The 27801-nt window shown below is 39.6% G+C and overlaps 1 protein-coding gene across 3 annotated transcripts in view; it reads right to left on the bottom strand.

Annotated features, from left to right (window-relative positions):
* ZNF451 (zinc finger protein 451) overlaps window positions 1-20431 on the bottom strand; it is an 84716-nt gene extending 64285 nt beyond the window's left edge. For 2 of the 3 annotated variants that reach the window (XM_059939028.1, XM_059939029.1), the window contains exons 1-3: window positions 20346-20431; window positions 19906-19989; window positions 13352-13432 (exon numbers count right to left, since the gene is read on the bottom strand). In XM_059939028.1, coding sequence (XP_059795011.1) covers window positions 13352-13432; window positions 19906-19989; window positions 20346-20366 — 186 coding nt within the window. In that variant the 5' untranslated portion in view covers window positions 20367-20431. Of the gene's footprint in view, window positions 1-8895; window positions 11892-13351; window positions 13433-19905; window positions 19990-20345 lie in introns of those variants that run through there. The other variant, XM_059939032.1, reaches the window with a different exon arrangement.
* Between the last annotated feature and the right edge of the window lie 7370 nt (window positions 20432-27801).

Below are 27801 nucleotides of genomic sequence, written 5' to 3'. Positions count from 1 at the left end.
TATGGCCTCTCCCTGCAACCCTGTCTATGCTCACCCTTGGACACTATGAAATTCTTATATACAAAGCAAATTTGAGTTGTGTCCTAGAAATGGCAGCAGATTAAGGATACTGGTTATATCTGAGTGCACATATCCATGAAAGCTAAGCATATTTAGGAGAAAATAAGCAAGAATTCTTCCGTTTTAGAGGACAATGTTTATCTTTTAATGGAGCTTGGCAGTTACAGCAAAAATTCCAAGTCCAGAAATAGATAACTTGGGCGGGGAGGGAAGAGGGCTTTCTTCTGATATCTAATCTGTAATAGTGGGATTCAGTGGGTCTCTATAATTGGGGAGGGGGCAGTGGAGGAAGAAAAGCCTGATATAGGATTCCCTTATTTTGTCAAGTAAGGGTATTTTTTAAAAAGGAACTAATATCAATGGTCAGCACTGTGTCTTTTCATTTCATAAGAATGAAGACACAAACTTGAGCTAATACTTCAAAATTTCCCTCAGTAGTCTCATTATTGAATAAACTTAACCTTGTGAAAACTAGTTGCACTGTCCTGATTTTTCTCTTTTTGCTACAGACGAATAACCACTTCAAACTTGAAATCAGTTCAAGTGAACGTGAAACCAGTTCTGACCATGAACTCACAATCTTGCTCATAAAAGATCATCAGGAATAACGTCCAATGAGAATTCCACTACTTAGGCAAAAATTTTACCAAAGCAATTAATACCTTCATATACTAATCAAGTTTAATGAGCTAACAAAGATTTCCTGGAAACTATTAAAATTTCTAACATTGCTATGAAACTGTGATCTGCTATGTGAACCATAAAATAAATGCATACCAAATCTTTAAATAAGCAAATTAATGACACAGCACAAAATCCCACTTGTCAATGAAGCTGTAACGTATATAGTTCAATGCCTTTTTTCCGTATCATTTGTATTTGTTTTTAAGTGAAAATGACCCCATTTTTTGTAAAAATATTTAGAAGAAACCAAATCTAGAAGGCTATAGATCAAAATGTTAACAGTAGTTATTTCTGTCTAGAGGGTTTTTCCTTTTTTAATCTTTATTTTCTAATATTTCTGCATTAGAATATGCTATAAAATTGCTAAGAAAATTTTAATTACTAATGAACAAGACTGTATAAAGACAAAAAGTCTCGAGAATCTCAATCTTTTGTTTGGAAATATAATGAATTTGGCTTAAATCACTACTTTTTGCCTTTTAAAAATATAAGTTTAACATCTATCCTTCATAAAAGCAGATGGAAATTTTGTCTCTAAAAGGAACATAATCTTGTATTTAACTTTTTCCCTCCAGGTTTCTTTTTGTATCTAGAAGTGCAATGACTGGATTACATTATTGCCCAAACATAACAGAAACAGATATTAATCAAGAATTAGGGCAAGCCATTTTCAGTTCAACAGGCTGAACAGAATTCCTGAAACAACTGCTTTACTTCATACAAACTCCAGTTTCAAAGCCTGCTTCTCATTGCCCATCCCTTCAAAGCTTGGGTCTGTAGTTTGGTCTTATGAGGTTTACACTCCTAGAATAAGTTTTGTTTACCAGAATCCCCTTGTACCCAACTTATAACTGAAACCACACCCCAAATAACATTTTGAAAAGCAACAATTTTTCTCAAGAATTTTATATTCCAATACAGATAGAACAGAAGAGATAAACACAGCAAAGCTGTACAATATTTATTTACCATCTCCAGCAGCAAAGGTTTAAAACCAGGAAACAACCCTTTTGTACAAAGCAATCTCCTTCCCACCCCCAAACTGGTTATTATTTACAAATACAAAGTACATGGAACATATGCCTTATATGAACAAATTTTAAAACATACATATAGATATACACCATTCTGTAAAGTACTACTCAGTGAAGAAGGCTCATACCACCAAACCTCTTCAGTAAGATTCTTCCTACGATGTCTTTTGGGTTAATTACCAATATCTGTATTTGTAAAACTCCCCTCCTAGGCAGAATGACTTTCTCTTTAGACACAGGACCCCCCTAACCCCCCAAAAAGCAACCTTGGAACTTAGGAGACTTTTTTAGTATCTCCTACTATGAAGCTGTGACAAAACAAAAAGGGAGTTACAATGTTTCAACCCTGAGTGCCACTGCCCTACCTCTGGCACGGTAAGAAAAGAAAGAATTGTGGACAGAGATGAGAAAAGGTGAAAGTGGCAACCAGAGCAAGGAAGGAAACTTAAAGCAGAGAAAAAACAAAAAGGAAGTTGACAAAACATGCTCTAGGTGCTGCTGGAGATGCCAGTGGCACAAGGTTCACAGGCCCTGTGCCACACATCTCCAATCTCCAAAGAAGCAACATTTTAAAGAAATGCCTTCATTTTCTCCAAGTCCACGCTCAAATTATCTGTTAGCCAACGCACAGGGAAACAGGCCGCACTGAGCTGCAGTGAGGCCCATGGCCCTCAGATGGCCCTGCAGTGTGCACCTGCCCACCGTGATGGGATGCCCCTCCCTCTTTAGCAGCAGCATCCTGTTCATCACCAAAGCTGTTCTCCCACAGGGCCCCAGTTTGTTGCCACTGCTGGAGCCATCCCTGGGGCTAGAGGTGCACTGATGGAGAGCCTTCCTCTGGCTCAGTTCAAGGAAGAAAAGGAACTGCCTAGATGTCCATAGTGGACAAAGAAGCTTCTAGACAGACTACTTCTACGACCTTACAAGTAATGGCTACATATCTTAGTACGCTTGGAATAGGTAGGAACCAATACATTCTCACGTACATTTATCCTTTCTTCAACCTGATCTCCTCCAATTGCGCCCACAGCAGCTGTTCCTTACGATGCTGAAAAGCCAGATACACGATGTTTCCCACACTCATGCACACACTGATTCCTTCACCTGAATGTCTGGCTCCTGTTTCTCCACTAGCCCAGGTAAATCTTCTCCAATCACGTTCCAAACCACAGCTCGAGCACCTGGTAAGAAAAGTTTTCCTGGACCACTTCAGATGGCCCTCTCTTTTGTTCCAACCTCATCACAGGCGTTCCTCTAAATAGGACAATTACACTGTGTTGGTATTTCTTTCTCAAGAGAATATACCATCTCTTATTAACTCCCAGTATCCACAGACCTTCCTCAGGGCCTGCTTGCACATAGCAGGTACTGATTGTTTCCATCACAGACACAAAATGACAAAATACCATCCATCAAAAATTGTATACACACACCTATACATTCTAGCTCTTCATTCTACATTTTTAATTTTTTTCTTACTGTTTATTATGAGCATTTCTTAGCTTGCACTTAAGAGACTATTTTATTTTAAATACATCTTTCAATGACTTAATCCACTGTTGGGCTTGTATTATATGTAGCTTAATGGTTCAGCCTTAAAAAAAACTGTAAACAAGGGGAACATGATGTGATGACATGAAATGAACTATTATATACTATTAAATACATCTTAAAGTATATCTGTATGTATATCCAATACCATCCCACAGTTATAAGAAATCTACAAATGTGGGTAGAAACAGCAAAACCACTAAAGAAAGGAAATTTGTATCAGGCTTTGAAGTTCCAGGCATTATTACCTCATTTGAGAGTAGGAAAACTTAGTCTCAGAGAATAAGTGACTTGCTAATACTCAGATCAAGTTCTTTGGAATTCAAATACCATGTGCTTAGCATTCCACCTTCCTTTCATTAAGCCAGTATCCTCAAGACACCAGTTAAAAAAAAAATTTAAGTGTATATCTGAAACAAAAAGCGTATAACAAACAAAAGAGGCACAACAAAGAAAAACACAAGCATCAAGAACCATGACTGAAATGATCAGCGCTGAAAATGAATGGGACACAAATAAGGAATCTATGAAACAGAAGCCAACGACAACGCATCCAGAAATCATCTCAGTCCAGCACAGTGAAACCTCAATGTAAGAATGAAGGTTCGGGTTTCTGATTGGACAAGTGAAATAACCAGGAATCAGTTAATAAAGACATCAAGTAATAAGGGATAAGAGTACAGCCATAAACACAAAATCCAGGGAAGAAGGGTAGTTATTTGACAAATTATCTTCTCAGAGAGGTTAAGATTTGAGTGGCGCCTTGAAAGACAAAAGAAGGCCACTGAGTACAACATTGAATTGAAACTTGGAGGAACAGAGTGTATATTCAAAGCTCACCACTTGAGCAAATCGTTTAATATAAGTTCCATTTCCTCATCTGCAAAATAAGGGTGCATTTCTGCCTCAAGAGTCCCTTGCAACCAACAGACAGCCTGGTACATATACGCTCTATCAATGGAGGTTCTCTCCTCTAATCCTTCCCAGGTAGGAAGATGCCAATTAGACCCAATACTATCAAAGAGCATCCAACATCTGTCAAAATATATTTCTGTCAAAAGCAAAAGAAAACAGGAGCTGTTATAAGCCATTAGGCAAAGACCAACACGCATTCAACTCTGTGCTAAGAATCTAAATGAAACTAATTACAATTATTCTCCCTAAGGCAGAAAGGAATGGGCTGCACACCTAAACGCAGAAAGCTTAATGTAATTAAATGTTTTTTAAAATGGAACTGAAAATTTTAAACTATGTTTGGAAAATGTCTTTTTCCCCTATCATACACATCACTGTTGCCTCACTAAATAAAAGCAGTATAGATAAAAGGACCACAAACATAATTATTTTAGCACATCACTACACTGTAAGTCAAGGCAGTGTGAAACACAGTCATAACATAAAACCAGGAGTTAACAAGAGGTCTAACTGTAGCCCTTAAAATTGAATGCTGTGATAGAGCCACTTTTATGGGTAATGAAAGAAAACAGAAAGCACAGAATAGCTCATGGGGAAAAAAAGGCATATGAAAGTTAGTCTTACAAAGGGACTACTAACAGAACCCACAAGATAACACTTGAACCATTTAAGGTCAAAGAATTTCTTTTAATATTACCAGATATAAAGGATCTGCTTTCACTTCTACCAAGGAATACACTACTCAGGACTATTAGAAAACGCAATACAACTTGAGAGATCTCCAAAGTCCTAAAAGAAACTACAGACAACCTGAGAACTCTTACTGAATTGACAAGGCATCAGAAAATCCAATAGACCATTTGAAATAGACAGTTACCTCAACAAAACCAGTAAAGTTTTTACAACCTAGAAAAAAAACTGATTAATGTTAAAGATACAGTGTATGTCCGGGCTGTACTATAAATTAATGATGATGAACTTAAAATTTTTATTAGAGAGAAAAAATGCAATTGACCACAAACTACATGTAATAATGCATTTGCACAAAGACTACACAGAAATGAGAAAATACTACTACCAGTAAACAAGAAGGCATTAAAAACTGATGAAAGGTCAATAGCCAAATAGTGTGAGACTGGACTGGCTATTTTTTTTTAAAAAGGACATTTTTAAGAGAAAACTAGAAAATCTCTTACAATAATGCTGAAGGCATTGTATTTAAACATAAAAAGCCACATCAAAATCCTGGCTAGTACAGACTGGTAGAATAAAAAATATAATCTCCATCAAAGAGATTAAGGAAGATCAGACATCCTTTTAGAAAGAGGTTTTACATAAAGGGGAAGAAAAGACCCAATACAAAGAATGAAATAACTGAGATGCTAACATCAAAAGGACATGGTTGGCCTGTGATCACGTCCAGATATATCCACGGGAAGCAAACCTAATTTTGAGTAGTATCTCAATGGTACCAAACACTACTATAAAAAAGGTTTCATTCTCATAAAGTCAAGCAAATGAAAAGACAAAGTAGTACAAAGATATCATCCCACTAATCAATACAAGAAAAAAAGATTTAATAAAACAATATTCTCATCATTCATCCAGGAAGAGACATTCCATAACATATTTTAATGGCTTACAAAACTTGTTATATCTGGATAAATAACTGAAAGATTTGCATTCAACACAGTGATCGTCATCAGCTTACTGACAACTTCCACCTGTTTATTTTCTTAAGTGAAAAATGAAGACCTGATTGGTGTAAACACTAATGAAAAACTATATAGAATAGGTCCAGCCAACTAAATGACAGGAAGGAGATGCATACAGATCTGACAGTCAATTACTGGACTAGCCACTAACACTAAGTAAGAACGGTAAATTTCAAAAGCCAATGGAACCTGAACAGTGCAAGTCTGGGCAAAACATGCCTCACATTAAAAAAAAAAAAAGTTTTCAGTTATTGCAGTCTTTAAACTATTTCTACAAAGATCTAATCCATAATTTCTAACCTTTACCAGAATCCCAATTAAGTATGTCCTCAAGAATACTGAATGTGGCATTTAACTCTGTTCATCCATGTCATTTAACTCTGTATCCAAGTTTACAGCTAGAAGGGATTCTGGATTGCGTCGATTCCAACCTCCTTGTTTACGATACCTGAGAGGTTATCCTGGATGGAGCAGGCCCTTAAGGACATTATCAATCAGGTCACTTAGGTATCATTCAGTAAATTATTAGTATAATAGTAATGTAATATACTAAACAGTACCCAAGTAGCCTGAGTTTATGCTCCCCTCAAAATGTCATTTTGAGGGCTAGGTAAATAAATGGAATTATACTGATAAAGAAGCTGCCACGCAGTAAATAATAATAGTAATAATGTTTAAATGCAATTACACTGATAAGCTGTCACACAGTCTTAAAAAAAAAAAAAGATAAAGTGTCAACAAATGTACTCATTTTCCTAATGTCCTTGTTACTTATTACCGAGTAAACACACCCACTTATCAAATTGAAGTTGTGTTACCATGGCTAAGAACAAGGTTAGACATGAGACAAATGTTCAATCAGAAACCTAGAACCTAGATATAGAAAACAAAGCTGCCTCAACGCCCAGAAAACTGAGCCAATCACTAAAAACTAAAATAACTACTGTGAAGTTATTTAAATAAAGGGGGAGGGACATACTCTACAACCTTCTGAAATGAATCAATAGTGCTGTAATGAAAACAAAGTAACATTCAGAAGGAGAGTACATTTAGATAGTGCAATTGTACAGAAGACGAATAAACGACAAGATAAAAAAATCACTGTACAGAATTTACATAAATATCACCAGCAACATATGCAAGACATTAAAATGTTAAGTTTTAAACAACAGTGTGAAATTTAAAAAGGCACTTCATATAACAATGAATAGAAACAGCATTTCTGTGTACACACAGTAACCATGAGAAATCATATCATTTCCACATACATTTTATGTCTAGTCAAACAATAATATTTTAAAGAAAAAGGATCATCAGACGCATCCCTTTCAAGAACACCAAATCACTCAACTTGCGATGATTGCTAGGCCTCCTAGAAGACCTAGAGCTGTTCAAACATCAGAGGCTGGCCTGATGGGGAATCTTGTTGAAGGCTCTGCAAATGGCAGACATGATGTGAAAACCTGTTATCTAATTATGAATTCCATACACTACTGTGGTTGTCTATTAGGGCTGTTTCCCTACACCAAATCCCTGTTTTTAGTTTTATAACACCATCATCATTCAAGTATGCCAGAGAAAGACTTTAAACTAATTTTAAAAAACAGGTTAAGAATATTGTTTCTTCTGCAGTCAAGCACCCAATCTACAGCTAAACCTGCTCCCACACTTCGGTGTTCTGCCCCATTCCCACACAACTGCCGAACCCCTTCAGAAGCTAGCCACCTGACCACCAATTCCATGATATCTCAAAACCTTTTTATTTTTAGGAAAGATCTCTGGAGATGCTTGGGCGTATCAATCAGCGAGTGGCAAAGCAATGCTACTTGTTGCTACGGAGCAACATAACACAAAATGAAGACAGCAGCAGTGCTGCTCTACAAACATTTAGGAAAGGAGGAGGTATACAACAACGTGAAGACAGTTAACACTACTCCACTATACACTTAAAAATGGTTATGATGGTAAATTTTATGTTATGTCTTTTCTTAAGCACAATTAAAAATTAAAAAATTAAAAAGAGCAGGTTAGGTGGAAATGCCAGAGCAGTTTCAGAGAATCAGGTCTTCAAGTAACATAATTTTGGTTTGAATTTTGGAAAATAAGAGTATCTCAAAAATCATCAAGTTGGTGACCCAGTATGTAATTCAGGGAAAGGATGGGAAGAAATGGAAAAGTGGGAGCAGTGCGAAGTAGCCTCAGATAACTGGGAACATCTATACGCAGCCGTACAGAAAAGTGTCAAGGTCTCTCTCTCCAGCAAGTTCCCCATGGCTAGTCCTTTCACAGAAGAAAACTACGGTGCTACAGCGAGGGCACGTGAGACTGCTGAACTGGCAGAGCACACATCGTGAACTATAAAAATCTTCGTATGATTTCTTAAGCCCTTGTTTCTTTTTAGGCAGTTATCAGTGCTCTTCTAGGGTTCAATTTGAAAGAATTTTGAGAGCACTGGCACGGACCTAAGACAGAAGTAAAACTTTGTGAGAAGTATAGAAAAATTACAGGTAAATGTTAACTCTAGATATGACTTGACCAAATGTGCCAAGAGGAGACTCTATCAAGACTGCAGCTTAAGCTTCATCTACAAATAGGACAAACAGAATCAATACAGTACCCTGAAACTATCTGACAAAATAAAATAACTTCTTCCAAGTAGGGATATTTGCATCTTCGACCTCTACAGCACAAACAGGGAGAGGAAGAAAGTAAACAAAAAGGGTGCTGAATACGGTTATGATGAGGAGGGGGAATGGGCTTCCAATAAAATATTAAAAAGTGGGGCACCAGGGAAAACATCAGTCACCACTGTGCGGGAACCATGGCAAGAAACAGAACCCATATAAACCCGAAAACAGTGTCATAGTCCACTAAGAGTAGACCCAAAATACTACGGTCAAGCAGATGAAAAAAAAAAAAATGCAGATGTTCGACAAACCAAGAAATTACAAAATTATGAGTCTATTGATAAATTTTTTTTCTATTTGGCCAAGCAAATAATTCTAGATGATGTATTCAGACCCCTCCAATTTGGCATTTTCTCCAACACTGAAGTCACGATGTGAAGACAAGGGTCTAAGGGCTGGGCACTGCACAGCCACTGCCTCGAGATAGATACTGTAGGACATGTAACTGAGGTATCTGCTGCCAGTTCCAGTCTGATGGAGAAATCATAATGCGAAGAACTGAGAACAAAAAGATAAGTCGTCTCTCATGGTAAGAGTCTGACTAGATTAAGGGACCAATAAACCAAGAACACGCCACTGAAGTCTTGAGAAATCGTTAATGGACATCCAGAAAGAGAAGTGCATGAGATGTTCTCTCTACTACATCCACAGTTATGCTCTGAATCTGAAGGATTTCTCAGTAAAATCTAGACTGATGGCATCACTCTTTATTACAATCGGAGGACCAGATTGTCAGGCATGTTTGGAATTCTTGCTCTTTCAAGAGTTCAGATTTGCATGCCTGGATGGTGTAACATCCTTGATTTCCAGGGTACTAATGTGCGTTATCTTTTTTGTATTTAGAGCGTGATGAATTACGGAGCTTAAAAGTTTAGAAGGTAGTCAAGGTCATCTTGGTGAAAGGCCCAGATTATCCTGTGAGAACACCGTGACCAGGTCTCACAGCTTGTGATATATGAGAGCTTGGCAGACTTAGGAGTGACAACTGCAGAGAATTCTCTCTGTGTAGCTTTGGGTGGTGAAGACAGTTACTGTGAAAGTTTCTACAGAGATGTCACAGGTAGGAAAGTCTTCTTCCAGCTGGTGTCCACAGTAGACCTGGGACATCTAGCCACCCCACTGGAAGCGAACTGGATTTTGCAAATTTTGATTTGAATTTTAGTTCTTGATACACAGCTTCAAGGCTGATTCTGAAGTCTCACAGAGCTTGACAGTAGTATGGACACCTGGTGAGCTGATCACCCTGACATAAAGAGATTATAACAGATTTGTCGTTTTGTGAAGATCTGACAAACGGAAGCCTAAACAAGGAAGCACTGATGACCTAAAAACAAAGGATCTGCCTCTGGTGTTAGAGATCTAGTAGTAGGTTATTTCCAGATCCAAAATCTCCTAGTCCTCAGTTTACCAGTGAGATTTTCCTAAGGGGGAAGAAATATTTATATTTTTCCTTAATCATAAGAGGATTCAGATTCCTGAGTACCCTCCTCTAGACTTATTTTGGACTAGAAATAACGGGTAAATCTTTGTCCAACCCTACTGAATGTCTCTACCACTCTCTTGGCCAAGAAAACATGAGTCTCTTTTTTACTTCATTCCAAAAGTCTAGAATTCAAATGTCAGCTGTGATCATTCCAGACATGCGTTCAGATTCTGAGGTGCCCTCCTACCTGTAGATCCTGTGTGGATGGGAGGAGCAAGCAGCACAGTTAGCATCTTGGACAGGTGCACTGCTGAACGTGAATGGGTTACTAATTCTTGTACCCATGGCGTTCTGGAGATTCTCCCTTTTTCCTGTATCTATAGGGGTGGTTTCGGGGTTTGTACCAATCCCCTCTGGAGTATCCTCTACTGTGATAATGTGCTTTCTGGTCATGACTATAGAAGTATCGATGTTGGTTATAGTATTTGCTGTGGTCTTTATAGTCATTTTCTTTTATACTGTTTTCTTCTGCAACTACAGCATTCACATCTTGTCCAAAGAGGGAAGTACCGTCAAAGGGCAAGTGTGAGATCTTCTCTTGGGTTTTCTTAGTGAGAGATGTGAGTCGAAGCCAAGCCTGCCTTCTGTAGTCTATTGCCATTGCCATAACTCTGACCACAGAGTCCATTATATCCCTAGTAGTACAAAGCTGCCAAAGGCCCGCATCCATACCATCAGATATTATACATCTTGCTTTTCCACGATCAAACTCTGGGTCATGGACCAGATCCTCCATGTCTTCCCAGAGTTTACGCTGATACTGAGTCATATAGGCCATGTAGCTAGCAGCTCGGGCTGCAATGGAAGCAGCATGGTAGAATCTACAACCCATGACCTCCATCTCTTTCGAGGTAGAATCCAGAGGTGATGTTGTGCTTCCTCTCTTGCTGTGCTCTAATGCTTCTACGATGGGGCCCCCGGCCGGTGGATTTGGTTGGAAAGGAGAGGTATCCTTGGCCACAGGATATACCCTGTGTCCCATGAAGGAGGAAGGATGGCAATCAGCAGGGTCTTTAAAAACCTCAGTGGTGGCGATTCTCAGAAGAGGATGCAGTGGAGGGACCAAACGTTTCTTAGAAGTCACACAATCAGGTTTCCCTTCGCATGGTTCTGCTTCGGACTGTAATGTGACTCTCTTGATAATACCTCTTTGTTCCATTCTTTTCAAAAGCCCTGTGAAACTAGACTGACTAGGGTCAGCTGGCTGCCCTTTGTCATCAGCTGAGGGGGATTTGCAGTCACCTTCTTCTTCCACTGTGGATAAATGTTCTTCCTTGGAGGTAGAGATGTCCCAAGGAACCGAGGAATTCTCACTTGGCCTAGAATGATGAAATCGAAAACAGCTCCTGGACTGCAGATCACGTATCACTCGGGACATCTCAGCCACTTGTGTCTGGAGATAGAGGATGGCATCCTGTCCGTGCTGTGAGGCAGAAGACTCTACAGGTAAATCCTCCTTGACCTCTGAAGAGGCCAAAGATTCTTGGGGGACCAGAAGTGGAGATGAAGGCAGAATCTGGCAATTTTGTGATGGCTTAAGCGTCTCTGTCTCAGAGATCTTAATAACTGAATTACTTTGATCACTTTTCTGGTTCTCCAATGGGTTCTCAACAGAAGAAGGTTGAGAAACTATCCTGTGTGGACTGCTGGTACAGCTCCCAGAGGAGGAGCTGCTGTCTCCACTGGGAAGAGGAACACTGCAGCTAGAGCACATTTCTGGGCGATGACTCTCAGAGGATGGCACCTTAGACTCAGGCATTCTCTGGGTTATCCACATGAACAAGAAAACCAAGGAAGAAAAAAAATATGCTTTTAATATGTTAACTTTCAAGTGCAGAGATGCATGTCCAGTAAGTAGAACTCAATTTTTAAAATTATTATAATTAACAATGAAACATACAATCCACTTCAGGTCAGCAAGGGGACCACAGAAGTCAAATCCACAAATTTCACTACCCCAAAGGCCCAAAACCAACTACTGGCATTAACCTGGCACTGTGTCTATTTAAAAGAGTAAAAACAAGCCCAGGTCAAGGGGTGCCATCCTAGCCTGCTGCTTGTTCCCATGCTAGAATAAGAAGAGGCAGCAAGACTATTGGTGAAAACAATTTTTTTAAAAAATCCCATTCAACATATGTAAGGCAACAAGTAGAAGTTAATAACGGCAAAGAGAACTTGGGAAAAGTTCCACTGAGAAGAAAAAACATTTCTAGAAGTCCTGCACTGCAGAGTCACTTTTAAATCCCTTTAAAAATTCTCTCTCATTCACTCTCCATGAACAACAAAATTTTCCAGTTGCACAGTTCTATTCTATGGTTTGTAGTTTTCAAGGAGCTTTGTTACCTCATTTCATCCTCACAACAACCCTGTGAGGTAGGTATTATTCTTACGTGGTAAAGAAACTAAGGTTAAAAGGCTACTTATCCAAATTCACAGACTTAATAAGAAGTAAAGCTGAGACTAAAACCTAGGTATTTTGATTGCAAGTTCAAGTCCCAATACCTTATACCATACAGCAAGTAGCTTTCTGGCCGCCTTGAACACACAGCCAGTTCTCTAATGAATCAAGAAAACAGCCCATTAACAGAAATTTGGGCTAAGACAAATGAAACACAAGATTGCTACAAAGTGCTCAGCTACTTTGGTTCTCAGAGTAAGGGAAGCATAAGTTTAAAGGTCAAACCCACAACCAATAAATCACAGGTCAGAGAGAAAACCCCAAATACGAGGGGGAGAGAGGAGGTTAAAAGGATGACGCCTGAATAATCCACAACCCTTCCCCATATTCCATTTCTAAAGGATCTTCACATATCCCTTCTTCCAAGATACAACAAATTTTCTGTGGCCACATGGTTCTGGAAGAAAAGGATCCAGTTCTACAGGGCACCTGAGGAGAGACAGGAAAGGAGAAGGAAGCCAAAAATCTTGCAGTTTTATTCCATTTCCCTTTTATCAGATACGGCCTCCAAGGCTTAGAACTTTCCTGTGTCACGTAATCCTTTCACATCCTCGCTGAAAGTAGAGGAACAAAGCTGGAAGCAGGAGATCTCCTGGGCAGAGGACTCCCTGGACTACCTCTCAGGGCCATTCTAACAGAAACAGGCCATTCTCTAAAGCACAATAGCACCTAAACACAGCCATCGTTGATTTGATGACTCTCTTTAGAGAATGCTTCTTAAATGCCAGAAGTGAAGAAATGCAAGTCAAATGTAATATACTTACCCCACTCTGAGAGGTGCTAGGCTCTTCATCATCACTGCTGACCAGATCAATGTACTCCAGAACAGGTCTTAATGGTCCTTCCTAGGAAAAAATGAACAAATTAACAAGTCATGGAGAGTTATTCAAACTAAATTAGCATTTAAAACAATCCTTTTTGTCGATGTTGGGATTGACTGGCAAGAACTCTTCTGAAGAGGAAGCCTTATGGGTGGTAGAAAATAATCAGAACAAATGCAGATGAAAATATTCATAGCACAAGACTAAGAAATGATGACAAGACCTAAAAGAGCCTAAGCCAAGGTAGGGTATTAGGACTGTGTTGATTCCTTGGGGAGAGGATTATTAACACAGGAATAGTGCTACAAGGTCACAGATACTGTAAGCCAATGCTTTTCAGATGGGATAGGTATCTCTGACTAGGAGCTAGGCTGTACTTCCGACTCCTACAGAGTCACACATCAAACCTGGTTCTCCTTCATCTTTTCTTTCCATCCATACTGACTCCACCGCAGACCAAGCCTTGAATGCTAAGCTTAAAAGCCCAGATTTTATTCTATAGGCAAAAGGGAATCAATAAATACTAAGATGGGAATAAGATCATGAGAGTTTACCTTAAGAAGATTAATCACATAGAGAAGTATGGAGAGCAGGGAAAGCAGGATAATTAACCAGTGCACACACATAATAATGCAAAATTAAAATAGTGGTGATGGCAAAAATAACAGTGATGCTGTGGTGCATATACAAAAGGATATACAGGTAAGATGAAAACAAAAACCAAAAAATGATTGACTATAAAAACAAAACCCCAACAACCACAAGGAGTCAAAGTGGTCTCTAAGGTTTCAAGCTTAGGAGACTAAAGGATAGACATAAATTTGGAATACAAAGACAGAAAGCTGGCATTCCTTTGGCCATAATGGGATGATGTACGAGGGGTACACAGAGGCACCTGGCAGACAGCTGGAAATGCAAGCCTGTAATCTGGGTATAGGAACGTAACTGGAAATGGAGACTGGAAAGCTGCTCCCCTACAAGACTAGTAACTCTAGAACTAAACTGAAACTATGATATTGCCAAGGAAGAAAGCAAAGAGGAGAAAGAAGGGATTCAAGGAGGCTCTTGAGGAAATGATGGAATTTTAGGATTTAGGAAGAAGAGCTAAGTAGGTAATCAGAGCTCTGAGAAAAATCAGAAATGCACAAATTCAAAGAACATAAAGATAGAGAAAACCTCAATGAAAAGGTGTCAATGCTAAATGTGGCCAAAAACACTGAGCACCGAAAAAAAAAAAAAAAACCAAAAATGCCACTGAATTTAGCAACAAAGGAGATTTTAAAATGTCTTTGACAGAGCAACTTTCAAGAAAGTAGTGAGCATACAAGCCAGGCTATAAAAAATTAAGCTGAAAATGAGGCAGTAAAGGCCAAGAGTAAAGATTACTCTTTTTAAAATTCTACTATGTTTAAAACAAGAGAAAGGAACATAGGGGGAGAGCATGGCTGAGGGAAAGATTTCTCAGGATTGGGAAAGACAGCTGTTGGGAAGCCAAAGTGATATATTCAGTGGAAAAATTAAGAGAAAAAGACCCCAGGTCAAGAGACAGAAGCTAAGATCTAGTTAAAGATCCTCTTCCTGAGACGAGGCATCCAGTCTCAAAGTTCTCCCCTAGGCTGCAACTTCTCTCCAAGCAGGAAACTGCTTTCCCTGCAAGTGGTGATTTAGCCACTAAGATAAAACCAGAGAGCAAAACTTCTGGGCAGGGTTCATGCAATAAAGTAATTAGGATTTCTGCCTGAGCTGTAAAAATGGACATTTAAAAAAGAAGATTAGAGGGACAGATATTCTGCAATGTGTGGTCAACAGAGATGAATCACCTACTTTAAGACCCAAACCTACCATTTGTAATTAGGTTGTCAAAATCATACATTCAATCCAATAAGGCAGTAGAGGAGATAAAAATATAATAGCTTGCTCTCCTCAAGAAATGTACGTTAGGAACTTTTATTACACGCCCACTGAAGGAGCACACCAAGAAAGTCCCTGAGGTACCAGAAACACAGAGGCTGGGGCAGAGCTTCCATGAAGGGTTGGCAGGTAGAGAAAAAAGGGAGATGAAAGGATAACTGGGCACAAAGCACAAAGCAGAATGGGCAGGAAAATGGTCACAAAGAAGATGAAAAAGTAGTTGCAGAAACAGGAGAAAGAAGGGCAGGAGTAAGGACAGATGAGAAAAGTAGCATAAATATCCTGCTGGGGTCAACCACTACACTGATACCCAGCCACCTTTGAACTACTGAACAATGACAACTTATGATTCACACTAATTAAGAGAGCAAAATAAAATGAATCAGGATAGGAAGTCCATACATGAGAAAAAGCAGGGGTCATTGAGAGTATTCGTTCACTCAACAAATATTATGGAGTTATAAGTGACAGAATGGTAGGAGAAGACAGCATGTGCTTGAGACCTAAAAAGGCAAAGAGGCTGAGTGGAAAAACAACGGAAGATAAGTATTCCAAAGGAAAATACTTCAGCTAATTTTCACAGTGGATATGGACAAACTTCCACCATAACGAACCTAAGGAATCAAAACCCTTTGGTACTCCGTTGATTTTACTCTAATCGGGAACATGTGTCACTGAGCCCTGTACAGTCAAAGGTACTAAACCTTTCATGTATGTTATTTCATTCAGTCCCCACATTACTTCACTATTGTGCCATTTAACGAAGGAGAAAACTAAGTGAGGCCCATCTGGTTCTCTAATCACATCATTGGCTGTGTGGTCTCTAATCACATAATTCTGAGGCAGTTCCAAGTATACACACTATGTTTAAATCAATGCTTACTTCCTAAGTTTCGGAGATAAGATACTTTCTCTTCCTTCAATTTGAGGAAAAAAGTCTACCTGCTATTGTCCCCAACTCTGAATAACTCACAACACTGGCCAAAAAATAAGTTATTAATTCTCCTCAAACAGTAATAATTATAATACAAATATCAAGAAAAGGCAATTTCTTACTATGTTTATAATGGCTGCTTATATTCTTAAAAAGTATAAAAATGCACGTGGTCCTCCAATTACAAGGTATTTTATTTAAATTTGCTTCATCCATCAACTAGTGAACCATTGTTCTCATCCCCTCTGTATCAGTAACAAAATCAAAGGATTCTACTCCAAGGCCACAATTTAGGGGCAGGAGCACAGGCAGAAGCAAAACAGTTTAGAAACACAGTTTAATTAATATTCTAAGTTTTAAAAAATATTTTTAATGAAATAAAAAGCTTTCATTCTTGTTATTAGAAAACTGATTTCTCATACAAAGCCAAAACACCAAATACCTACTAACTGGAAAGTGATGTCAATACACTAAAATACAGTCTACAGAAAAACTAGTTTACCCCAGTCTAAAACAAAGAACATGGATTTGAGCACAGATGCAAAAATCTAATCTAAAACTCTAAATAATTCATGGGTTTTTTTTCCCACATAGAGAAGTTAGAGACATAGTTTATTTCTGCAGTCCCGCCCAATTCAAACATTTCAAATGATTCCCAAATGCCTGCTCGAAGTTCAAATTTAGTCCACAATTCAAAATCTGTACTATCCAGCCCATCCTTCCTTCTCCCACTTAAAAAAAAGTACCCTCCAGAACTAAGCATAATCCTCTCTGCTCTCCCATTTTGATGACTTTCCTTGTTTCTTCTCAAAATACTCTTTTAAACACATACAAACACTAAATACGTTACCTATGAAAAATAAACTGAAAATCCTATGTTTTTTTTTTTTTTACAGCACCTTGTACTTTTTATAAAAGAACTTTCTACTTTCTACTAGAACTATTTACAAAGTCCTCATCCCTACCTCATCTCTCACACTGAAATACTGACACTTATGGGTAGGAGGTACTTCCAACTAATCTCTGTAGCTCTAAGGTACTTAATTCAGGACTTTGCTCCAGCATTATTTTTATTTATTGAGCTAATACAACCCCAAGACACCCAGCAAAAAGACACCCTCATTATTTGTCCATGACCCCCCAGAAGTAATTTATGAAAATATACAAATATTCCACATGTTCAATGATTCCACATTATACCAATCATCTTGGTTGAAGCCTAAATCTCATGTGCTGTTATCAAGATTATGACAGGCTGTTTCAGCAGTTTTTATACCTTTATTATCTAGAGTAGCACTGTGAAAGATCATGTCATTAGCCCTGAGTTAAAACAGTTTTCTGGGAGTAAATTAACTAACATATCTGCAGTTTCAAAGAATGCAGAGAATAAAGATGGTGGCTGAATAAGGGATCATATTACTAAATTAAACAGAAAATTAGAGCAAAAGACCTAAATGAAAAGTTTGTATAGTAACATTCTGTCTCTTCAGTTAAGCACTGTTTACACATGTGTATTGGCTTTGCAAAAATCAGAGGGCACACTTATGAACTGTGCAATTCTCTGTATGTGTATTTCAATAAAATTTAAATGAAAGGGCTCATTTTTGCACCTCCACATCTATATCCTTCCTTTCCTTCAACATGCTTAGTTTCAAACTCTGTATTTTCTAAACCACACAAAAACTACTGTGCCACCATGCGGATTAAAGATGGGAAAGTTAGACTAAGAATGAACTAAGAAATCCAAACCAGTGTAAATCAAGAAGTAATATCACAATGTTCTTTTTGTATCTGAAGAAATCTTAAGCACAGACTATTTATTATTTTTATTGAACAAGCACTACCTGAGGAGTCAAGTGTAAGATTGGGTTAGAGAGAGAAAAGATTCTGTCTCTAACGTATTTTAAAACAGAATTAAGGTATCGTTAATTCATTGAAGTATTATCACCATAAAGGCATAAAGAATGTTTTTAATAGGTTTCTTCTAGTACTGTAATTGCATTTAATACATATAATTCACTTCTCCATTTGGAACTATCAAACCTTTGAACTTATATCTGGAAACAGAGATAAATATAAGATGTATCAAGATGGACACAAATTCACTGATTGTATATTTTTTACTCTGGATGCAAAGATATAACAGATTCTCTACATTTAAAATAATATTTAACTTAAAAGAATATTCTTAAACTTCAGTCTAATACATGCTTATATTAAGTACTGACAAGCTACACCACAATTCTTCACTCCACAGAATACCTATATATATGTATTTTTTAATCTTATTTTTGTAGATGCCATCTGTGATTCTCAAAGTAAGCCCCATAGTTCATAAAGAAATGTGTCCCTCTTACTTTAATTTCCACAAAATACCAAGGTAAATATTCTCCATTCACAAATATACCCATATTCAGGGAGAACCTGAAATATTTCTCCTGAAGAGCCAAACATACTTCAATTCACAGTGAAGGAACAGGCAGGATACAATTTCTTCTACCACCGCCCCCAAACCTTTAAAGTTTAAAATGAAAAGGATACAGCACCATATGCATGGGCAAAGGCAAAAAAACCCAAGAAATGATCTTGTGAAAGACTCCTAAACAAACCCACTGAAACACAATACAACAGTGCATCACCACAATGGCCTAATGTTGAGGTACATAGAAGACACTGTTTAATAACCAGTTTTTCAAAATTGTCCAAGAACCAACAAACACAAATACACATCAGACAGGGAATTAAAGAAAGATTATACACCTTTAATAGCAAACCTCAACTACAGTATTCAAAAAGAATCATTTACAGTAGAAGGATTCTCTAGCTAAGTGAGATACTACTTTAAGCAGAGCCTTTGTAAAACTTTAACAGTGTGGGGTGGAAATTATCCTCAAATGTATCATAGCGCCCCCTTCAGTTTTTGCAACCAATGTTTTACAAAGTGTGTTCACAGCTTCATACACCCCTGCATTTGCACCAACATGAAGATTCCTGGGCCCCACCTCCCATTTCTGATTGCATAGGTCTGGAGTGAGGTCCGGTAATCCACACACTTCTACTTACTAGTGCTTGAAAACTACTGTCCAAAGGGAATAAAAACAGAAAGATACAGGATGCTCCTGGTGATACGGGCCCTTCATTGTGAACCTCGCCTGCTGGACTGTGCTGTAACAGGATGAGCTCAGAGCTTAGTGAAGTCTTCAAGCCACCCGCCTTCACGTTATGGAGACACCCAGGCTCAGAAGTTGAGTTCCTGCAGCCCTTTTGGTTTTCTACCTCATTCCTCATCACTAGCCGCCCCTTCTCCCTAACCTGTGTGCTATCTTTTAGAAGTTACTCTTAGTCTCATTTCAAAACAGTCTTAGGAGACCACAACCCTGCGCACATGAACGGCTCTAAGTGCAGGGGGAGGGGCGAGATTCAGGGTACAACACGCACCGCAGGCCACAGGCTTTGTGATGCCTACTGGGGCTGCTCAGTCACCTCTTCGGGCAAATTCCCTACGCCTATGCCCTGCTCCACAGTGTACAGTCCCTATCACACATTCACACACGTTTGCTGCGTGATGAACGAACAGGTGAGGGGTAATCACATCACGGCTTATCACGCATTGTCTCTGACTCGGAAAAACCCGAATATCGTCGCTACTTACACTAACAAACTGAATGTCATCTTCATTTTCCTCCGGTGTTGACTCGGACGCCTCAGGTCCAGCTGGAGGGACACATTCTATTATCTATAAAAATAAGCCAAAACACGGTTATCTAGACAACCCCGCACTTACAGAAGATTTTTCCAAAGGGAACCGAAAAACGAAAGCTCTCGCGGAGACCTAACGGAGCCCCAGCCTCCGCGAGCCCGAGCTCTCGTCCGTGGACCGCAGGGGCCCCTCCGCATCCCATCTCCCCGAGGAGCAGGGAGCACACTCCTCCAAGAGGCAGTCGGCCTCGGAACCCACGCCGCGCCGAGCAGCGGTCCCCGAGCCGGGCCGGGCGGCCATTGTTGCTGAGCGGCCCTCCTCCCCCCAGGCCCCCAGGCCTGGCCCAGCACCCCCCGGACCCCGCACCACGCCGTGGCCAGCCCGCTACTCACCTCCGACCCTGGGTCTCCCATCTCCCCGACGGCCCGCCTGCCGGCACCCGCGCTGCCGCCGTCCCCGCCGCCGCCTCAGCCTCCCCGCCGGCCCCGCCTGCCAGCCAGCCACGCGCCGCCGTAACCCGCCCCCGCGTGCGCGCAGAGCCGAGGACGCCGCCGAGCCGCCGACACGGCGGGCGGAAAGGGCTGCAAAACCGCTTCCCCGGGAGGAGCGGCCCGCTAGGCCCGCGGTGCCTGGCCTCCCTGTCGCAGTCCCGGCCTCCCTCCACCGCCGCGCCGGCCGCTGGGAACTGTAGTTCCATCAGCACCGAGACCACCCTAGGAGTTAGCGGAAAAGAACGGAAGAGGACCCGGAGGCACGGCGCATGCGCAACTCGAGGCTGACGTCACTGCCGCTCGCCGGGCGGTGGGCTGGCTGGGTTCTGTTTTACAGTAAAGGGCGGGGATGAGGATGGGGAGGAGGGCGTAGGCATGGGTTTCGTGAGGTTGTGGAGGTGACAGGCGGGTGATGGAGACTAATTTATCAGTTCTCCTTTTTTCCCCGAAGGGTCGGAGATGTGGATGCTTAGCTGAATTCTAAGATCAGGGCAGAAATCTGAGGCGGCCTTACACTGCTAACCTGTTCTCCATCCTCAGTCTCCACTCAGAGCCTGTATTAATACACCTGAGGAGGGAAACTGAGGCCCTGAGCTCCCATCTCCAGGTTGACCTGAAGAGAGCTGGCGAGGCTAGAGAATCCTGGGCCCAATAGGATAGGGAGCCGAGGCCCAGACAACTTTATCACTGGGCCTTAGGCCAGTGATGTTACAACGTACTTTTTAAAGATGTTCTCAGATAGTATCTTAGTAAAATAGAATAGTTGACTGTTTTCCAGTGTTCACGCTCAAAAACCCTATAAAATAGTTCACTCATGGTCAAATATGTGTTCTCATTTTTTTCACTTAACTGCCTTACCAAAAAGCCCCATTTTTTTTTTTACACACCCACAATTGTTAGTAAAGGTTTTGAAAAGACTTTAAGTTGGAAAATTCTTGTAAATCTTAGATGCCTTTTTTGCCTGTCTGCATACATGCCCAACATGTGATTACCTATATTGGTAGTAATTATTGCTTAGTAGTCCATGCTTCCTTCCAGGGCTTTATGACTTCAGTTGCTTTTCAGTTTGAGAATTGTAGAGGCAAATTGAGAATGAGAGACCTGCCTGTGTGTTCCTTAAAAGCTGTATGTAAAGTAAATATTTCTAAAACTTTTAAATGTCTAGGCAAAACTTGTATTTAGGATTCTCCCAACGTGCTGGTGAGAGTTCAGTGGAACATTTACTTTAACCATTTGCAGGTAGGAGTTAATGTGTAAAACTTGGAAAACAAGAGCCCAAATATGCTCATAGCTCTGCATTCCTTGTCATTGCAAGGATTTATCCTGAGGACATAATTTAATCTGTAGGAAAATCTTTATGCAAAATGTTATTTATCACAAATTTGTTGTAATAGCAGAAATGGGAAAACATCTAAATGTCTAATGATTGGGAACAGAATGGTTAAACTTTGGCATGCCAACATAAGACTGTAGAGTGTTTTTTGCCTCCATTGAAATGTTTAACTAAAATTTCTAAAAGTGGGACTTCCCTGGTGGTCCAGTGGGTAGGACTCTGCGCTCCCAATACAGGGGGCCAGGGTGCAATCCCGGCCAGGGAATTAGATTCTGCAGGCATGCCACAACTAACTCCTGCATGCTGCAACGAAGACCTGACGCAGCCAAGGTAGATAGATAGATAGATAGATAGATAGATAGATAGATAGATAGATACTGGTGTTAAGATTGAACCCGTACCATGATTCTCTGAGGAAGGTATAAAAAAAAAATTTCTAAAAGCATATTTTTTTAAAAATGCAAGGTATATATAATATGATCAGAACCACATCAAACCACCAAGCAAACCACGCCTGAAATAGGAACCCAACTTAAGTACTAACAGTAATTTTCTCTGGGGAGCTGGACTATGTGTTAATAAGAAAATCTTTTGAAACCCATTAATATTTAAGTGACATGCCTGTAGTTCCCATAAGGCCAGTTTTATTTAGCTAGGTGTAGCAGAGGAGAACAAACTATAGGCAAAGCTTGGGAGTCCCTTAATCTTAGGAAATTAAGAAGAGATTGGGTGGGGTGCTTTTAAGGCCAGTCGGTGTGGTAGGGAACTGGTTAGAATTGGAAAAGGCAGAGTTCTCTGCTGATTGGTTCAGGGTTCAAAATGGAAACTTTTAACCATGGGAAAATGTTTTTTATGTTTCACTGTGGATCCATTATTTTGCTTTATGACTTCAGATCTTGACGGGAACCCATCAATGGGTTTGGTAACCCCTCAAATTCAGTTCTCTTAGACTTTGTTGGACACAACATTATAATAATTTCCAAATCTACATGTTGATATTCTTCCTTCAACTCAATGAAACAAATAAGTACAGGCTTCAACTTTAGTTTTGATTTCATCTGTTTTCTATTGACTTTCTAGCTGGTTTTGTTGAGTGATTATTTATAGAACCATCTGAACATTGGCTGCATCCAGGATTTAAGATTCCAAGTCCTGGTTCTTGACTAAGGGAATGACACCAAGAGGAAATTAAATGCATCAGTAAGTCTCAAACCCTCTTTAAGAATCATTGTTCAGGGAATTCCTGGTGGTCCAGTGGTTAGGACTCAGCGCTTTCAATGCTGGGGCCCCGGTTTCAATCCCTGGTCGGGGAACTAAGATCCCACAAGGCACCTGGCCAAAACAAACAAAAAAGAATCATTGTCCAATATTCATAAATCTCAAAAAAGGGAAAGTATAGCTACCATGAGCCTGTCATTTATTTAAGGAGCATTCAACTTGGGGAAAAGAATTAATGTATACACAGCACCAAATATTATGCTTTAGAAAAGGAACAAATACTTCCAATGCATTTGTATTATTAAGAACCATATTTGGTTTGGAGTAAATGCTCTGATTTTAAGACCTGGCAACTGGAATGGTCTCTTTAATAAGTTATGATAAAGTAAGAAATAGATTTATAGGCATTTATTCCAAAATAGAATATTCTTTAGGGAAGAAAAATGGCTCTTAAGATACTTTGGAACCAGTCATCACAGTCATTTCCTGGGAGTTATGAGAGCAGAACAAAGAGCATTTAGGTCTGAAAGAGTACAAAAGACTATCCACTAGGTCTGCAGTGCAATTTCTTTGTTCCTCTCAGGTCTGGAATTCTGTACAAGTGTTGCACACAAGGAAAAGAAGCGCAGGAAAAAAGGGGTGGCTCATTTCTATGGTTGGGTCATATGTACAAGCCACTTTTCTCATCAGAGGAAGCTGTGATAATTACTTCTTTTGAAAAGGAATTCTCCCCTTCAAGCAATCATGTATTTGCCTTTATGAGTAAACTGGGAACAGTAGTTTGGGGTAACATTACTACATATTGTGAGTAGTATTTGCAAAACTTCCCACCCTCTTTCTAGAAATATTTGGAGGATCATCTTTCAGCATTTGCTTCATAGCAGTACTACTCCTCCATATAAGGCCACTGAACAAAACTTCTGATGGTTCAACTTGTAGTGGGTCACAAGGGTTTTGAAAACACCATGGACAACCAAAATATTAGAAATGGTTTGTATCTGGTAAAGGAATTGGTCTATGGCACAGTTTAACTGTAGGTGTATTTGTAACAATCTTGCTGGCTGGTATTAAGATGTCATAAGTATTAAGATCTATTTAACCTCTTTTATGATAATCTACATGTTAGAAGAGTTGTTAAAAATCTATTTACTAAAGAGTGACTATGGAGGAATTTAAGGCAAGTATAATATTCTTTCTTCCCGCAAACTGAAGAAGGGTGAAAAATCCTAAGCACGAGCAAAACTTCTCTGTATGATTTCACACTTACAGAAAAATTGCAAGAATAGTATGTTTTATCATATTCTGTATTTCTATCTACATAGAGATATACACATACTTTTTTTTCTGAATCACTGGAGAATAGGTTGCATATATCATGCCTCCTTATCCCTTAATAGTTCAGTGTGTACTTCCTAAGAATCAGGATTTTCTTTGACATGTGTACTTGTTTTAGTCCTCTTGGGCTGCTTTACTAATTTAGCATACAGTAGGTGGCTTAAACAACAATTTATTTCTCACAGCCTGGAGGCTGGGAAGTCCCTGATCAAGGTGCCAGCACAATCAGTTCTTGGTTAGGGCCCTCTTCCTGTCTGGTTTGCAGACAGTCTTCTTTTACTTTCACAGGGTGGAAAGCAGAGAGAGAAGCAAGCTCTCTTGTGTCTTTCTTGTAAGGACACTAATCCCATTGTGAGGGCTCCACCCTCATGACCTCATTATCTCCCCCAAACTCCATCTCCAAATACCATTCTAATGGGGATGAATTTTGAGGGGACATAAACATGTAGGCCATGACAGTATTATTATCAAAATTTGGAAATTTAACATGGAATGTGCTTTTTTTCCTAATCTGCAGTCCTTTACCACAATTGTCCACTCCAGGATCACATAGTGCATTGAGTTATGTCTCTTTATTCTTCTTTAATTTGGAGTTTTTCAACTTTGTCTTTCATGATATTGATGTTTTTGAATTCCCAAGGCCAAATATTTTATAAAATGTTCCCCAATTTTGGTTTGTCAGATGTTTCCTCACGATTTGATTCATGTTATGCATTACCAGCCAAAATAATCTAAGTGATGTTGAAGTGTTTTAGGTGATCACATCCAGAGACCCATGATGGCTATTTGACCCTCACTGGGGATATTAATTTTAATCACTTGGTCAAGGTATCATCCCATATCACCAATATGTAATTTCCCCCTTATAAATAATAGGTCATTTGGGGGGATATACTTTTAGACCATTCAAACACTATGCCTCATGAAATGTATTGCCTATATATATAGCATATTCTGATGATTTTTGCCTTTCCCAAACTTTACTATGATGTCCACAAAATGATAATATTCCAACTCTACTGTTCTCTCAACTTTTTTCAAGAAAAAGATTTTAATTTTTTAAAAAAAATTTTATTGTAGTTGATTTACAATGTTGTTAGCTTCTGCTATACAGCAAAGTGAATCCGTTTTACATATACACATATCCACTCTTTTTTAGATTCTTTTCTCATATAGGTCATTACAGAGTACTGAGAGTTCCCTGTGCTATACAGTAGGTCCTTATTAGTTATCTATTTTCTATATAGTAGTGTGTATATGTTAATCCCAAACTCCTAATTTATCCCCCCCGCCCCGCTTTCCTCCCAGTAACCATTAGTTTTCTGTATGTTTTGACTCTTTTTCTGACTCTATTTTCTGACTCTATTTCTGTTTTGTAAGTTCATTTGTACCATTTTTTTTAGATTCCACATGATATATTTGTCCTTCTCTTTCTGACTTCTGTCCTTTTCTTACTTCACTTAGTATGAAGTGAAGTAAGGTCATCTCTAGGTCCATCCATGTTGCTGCAAATGGCATTATTTTGTTCTTTTTATGGAATATTACTCAGCCATAAAAAAAGAACAAAATAATGCCACCTCTCAACTTTTTTCAGCTGGCATTCTTCTGTGAGAGTCTTGCCTTCTCTTTTAAAATAATGTTTTATAAATTTATTTTCAGCTGTGTTGGGTCTTCATTGCTGTGCACGGGCTTTCTCTAGTTGCAGTGCACAGGCTTCTCATTGTGGCTTCTCATTGCGGAGCATGGGCTCTAGGCATGCAGGCTTCAATAGTTGTGGCACATGGGCTCGGTAGTTGTGGCTTGCGGGCTCTAGAGCTCAGGCTCAGTAGTTGTGGTGCACAGGCTTAGTTGCTCCGCGTGGCATGTGGGATCTTCCTGGGCCAGGGCTCAAACTCGTGTCCCTTGCATTGGCAGGTGGATTCTTAACCACTGTACCACCAGGGAAGCCCTAAAATAATTTTTAATGTATGAATTCATTTCTTTTTAACCTTTCATTGGTTTTTTGATGTTTGTACAGAGTGCAGATACAGTCACATCAAGAGACTTCGTAGCATGTTACCTGGTAATCACTGTGGATATTAGGGGTTCAGAATATCAGAGATCATTGATTCACAACTTCCTGTGCATCTACTTTTTCTACCTTGTGACCTATAACACTTGTTTTAGATGTAGCTTGGCCATACCATATATCTACGTTCTGATTAGTATTTTTTTTCTTTAATTTTACATTCACATGCAGTTGTAAGAAGTAATTCAGAGTACTTGTGACATGACAATGTGCAGAGCTATGCTGATGTGGACAAATGATGTCACCTGTCATTCCAGTAAACACATGTTGCTGGATTCAAGCCCTCAGCCACTGCAGTGCACACTGAGGGGAATTCAAGGTGGAGAAAAAAAGGGTACTGGCCCTAGATCGGTAAGATGTATATTGAAGGAATAATTTCAATGAGCCAAGATTCTTGCATCTTCCCATACATAAAAAAGCACTGCAATCATTAACTTGAGATGTCTTTTTTTTTTGTGATTAGCAGTTATCTTGTGATGTTTGCCTACATTTTTTCTTTTCAGCAAAAACTCCTACATATCCTGGCTCTCCTCTCGCCTCTTTGGAATAGCTCCTCAGAGCTATCTGAGCGGCTGTTTCCCCAGGCTACAGTCTTCAGTAAGGTCCCCAAATAAAACATGTAACTTGAAGCTTTTAGGTTGTGTGTTTTGTGTTTTTTCTGTCAATAATTTTGGCAACCAATGAAGAGACCCAGAGCAGACTTCTCTCTTTTGCCTAAACTCTATGAGGATCCAGCCTGGGTACCAGCAGAGGCCTCTTGTGCCCATCCGCCTCCTCTGAGGGTCCAGATGAATTTGAGTGAGTCTCTCCTGTGTCTCTGACCTCCCATTGTTGGCTGATGATCCTAAGTTTTGTTTGGTGGTGTTAAACTCCTCACTGGAGTAGCAGGTTTCCTTGAACCTAGGTACCTGGGTTATCCTCAGTTGAAAGACACAGGGAAGATTTTATTATGTTCATACAGAATTCATACTTACAAGTACTTAATTGGGAATTAAATGAAATCTTGCCCTAATAATGGCCAAAGCCCAAAATAAATGAATGAATTAATTTAAAAAAAAATTAGGAGTGGTTATCTTTATTTTTTATTTATTTATTTATTTAGCTGCATTGGGTCTTTGTTGCTCGTGCGTGCTTTCTCTAGTTGTGGCAAGCAGGGGCTACTCTTCGCTGTGGTGCGTGGGCTTCTCATTGTGGTGGCTTCTCTTGTTGCTGAGCACAGGCACTAGGCATGTGGGCTTCAGTAGTTGTGGCACACGGGCTCAGCAGTTGTGGCTCGCGGGCCCTAGAGTGCAAGCTCAGTAGTTGTGGCACACAGGCTTAGTTGCTCCACAGCATTTGGGATCTTTCCAGACCAGGGCTCAAACCTGTATCTCCTGCATTGGCAGGCGGATTCTTAACCACTG

The sequence above is a fragment of the Balaenoptera ricei genome, chromosome 11, assembly GCF_028023285.1.
Source record: "Balaenoptera ricei isolate mBalRic1 chromosome 11, mBalRic1.hap2, whole genome shotgun sequence".
Classification (NCBI taxonomy): domain Eukaryota; kingdom Metazoa; phylum Chordata; class Mammalia; order Artiodactyla; family Balaenopteridae; genus Balaenoptera; species Balaenoptera ricei.
This window is presented reverse-complemented; position numbering and strand designations above follow the sequence as displayed.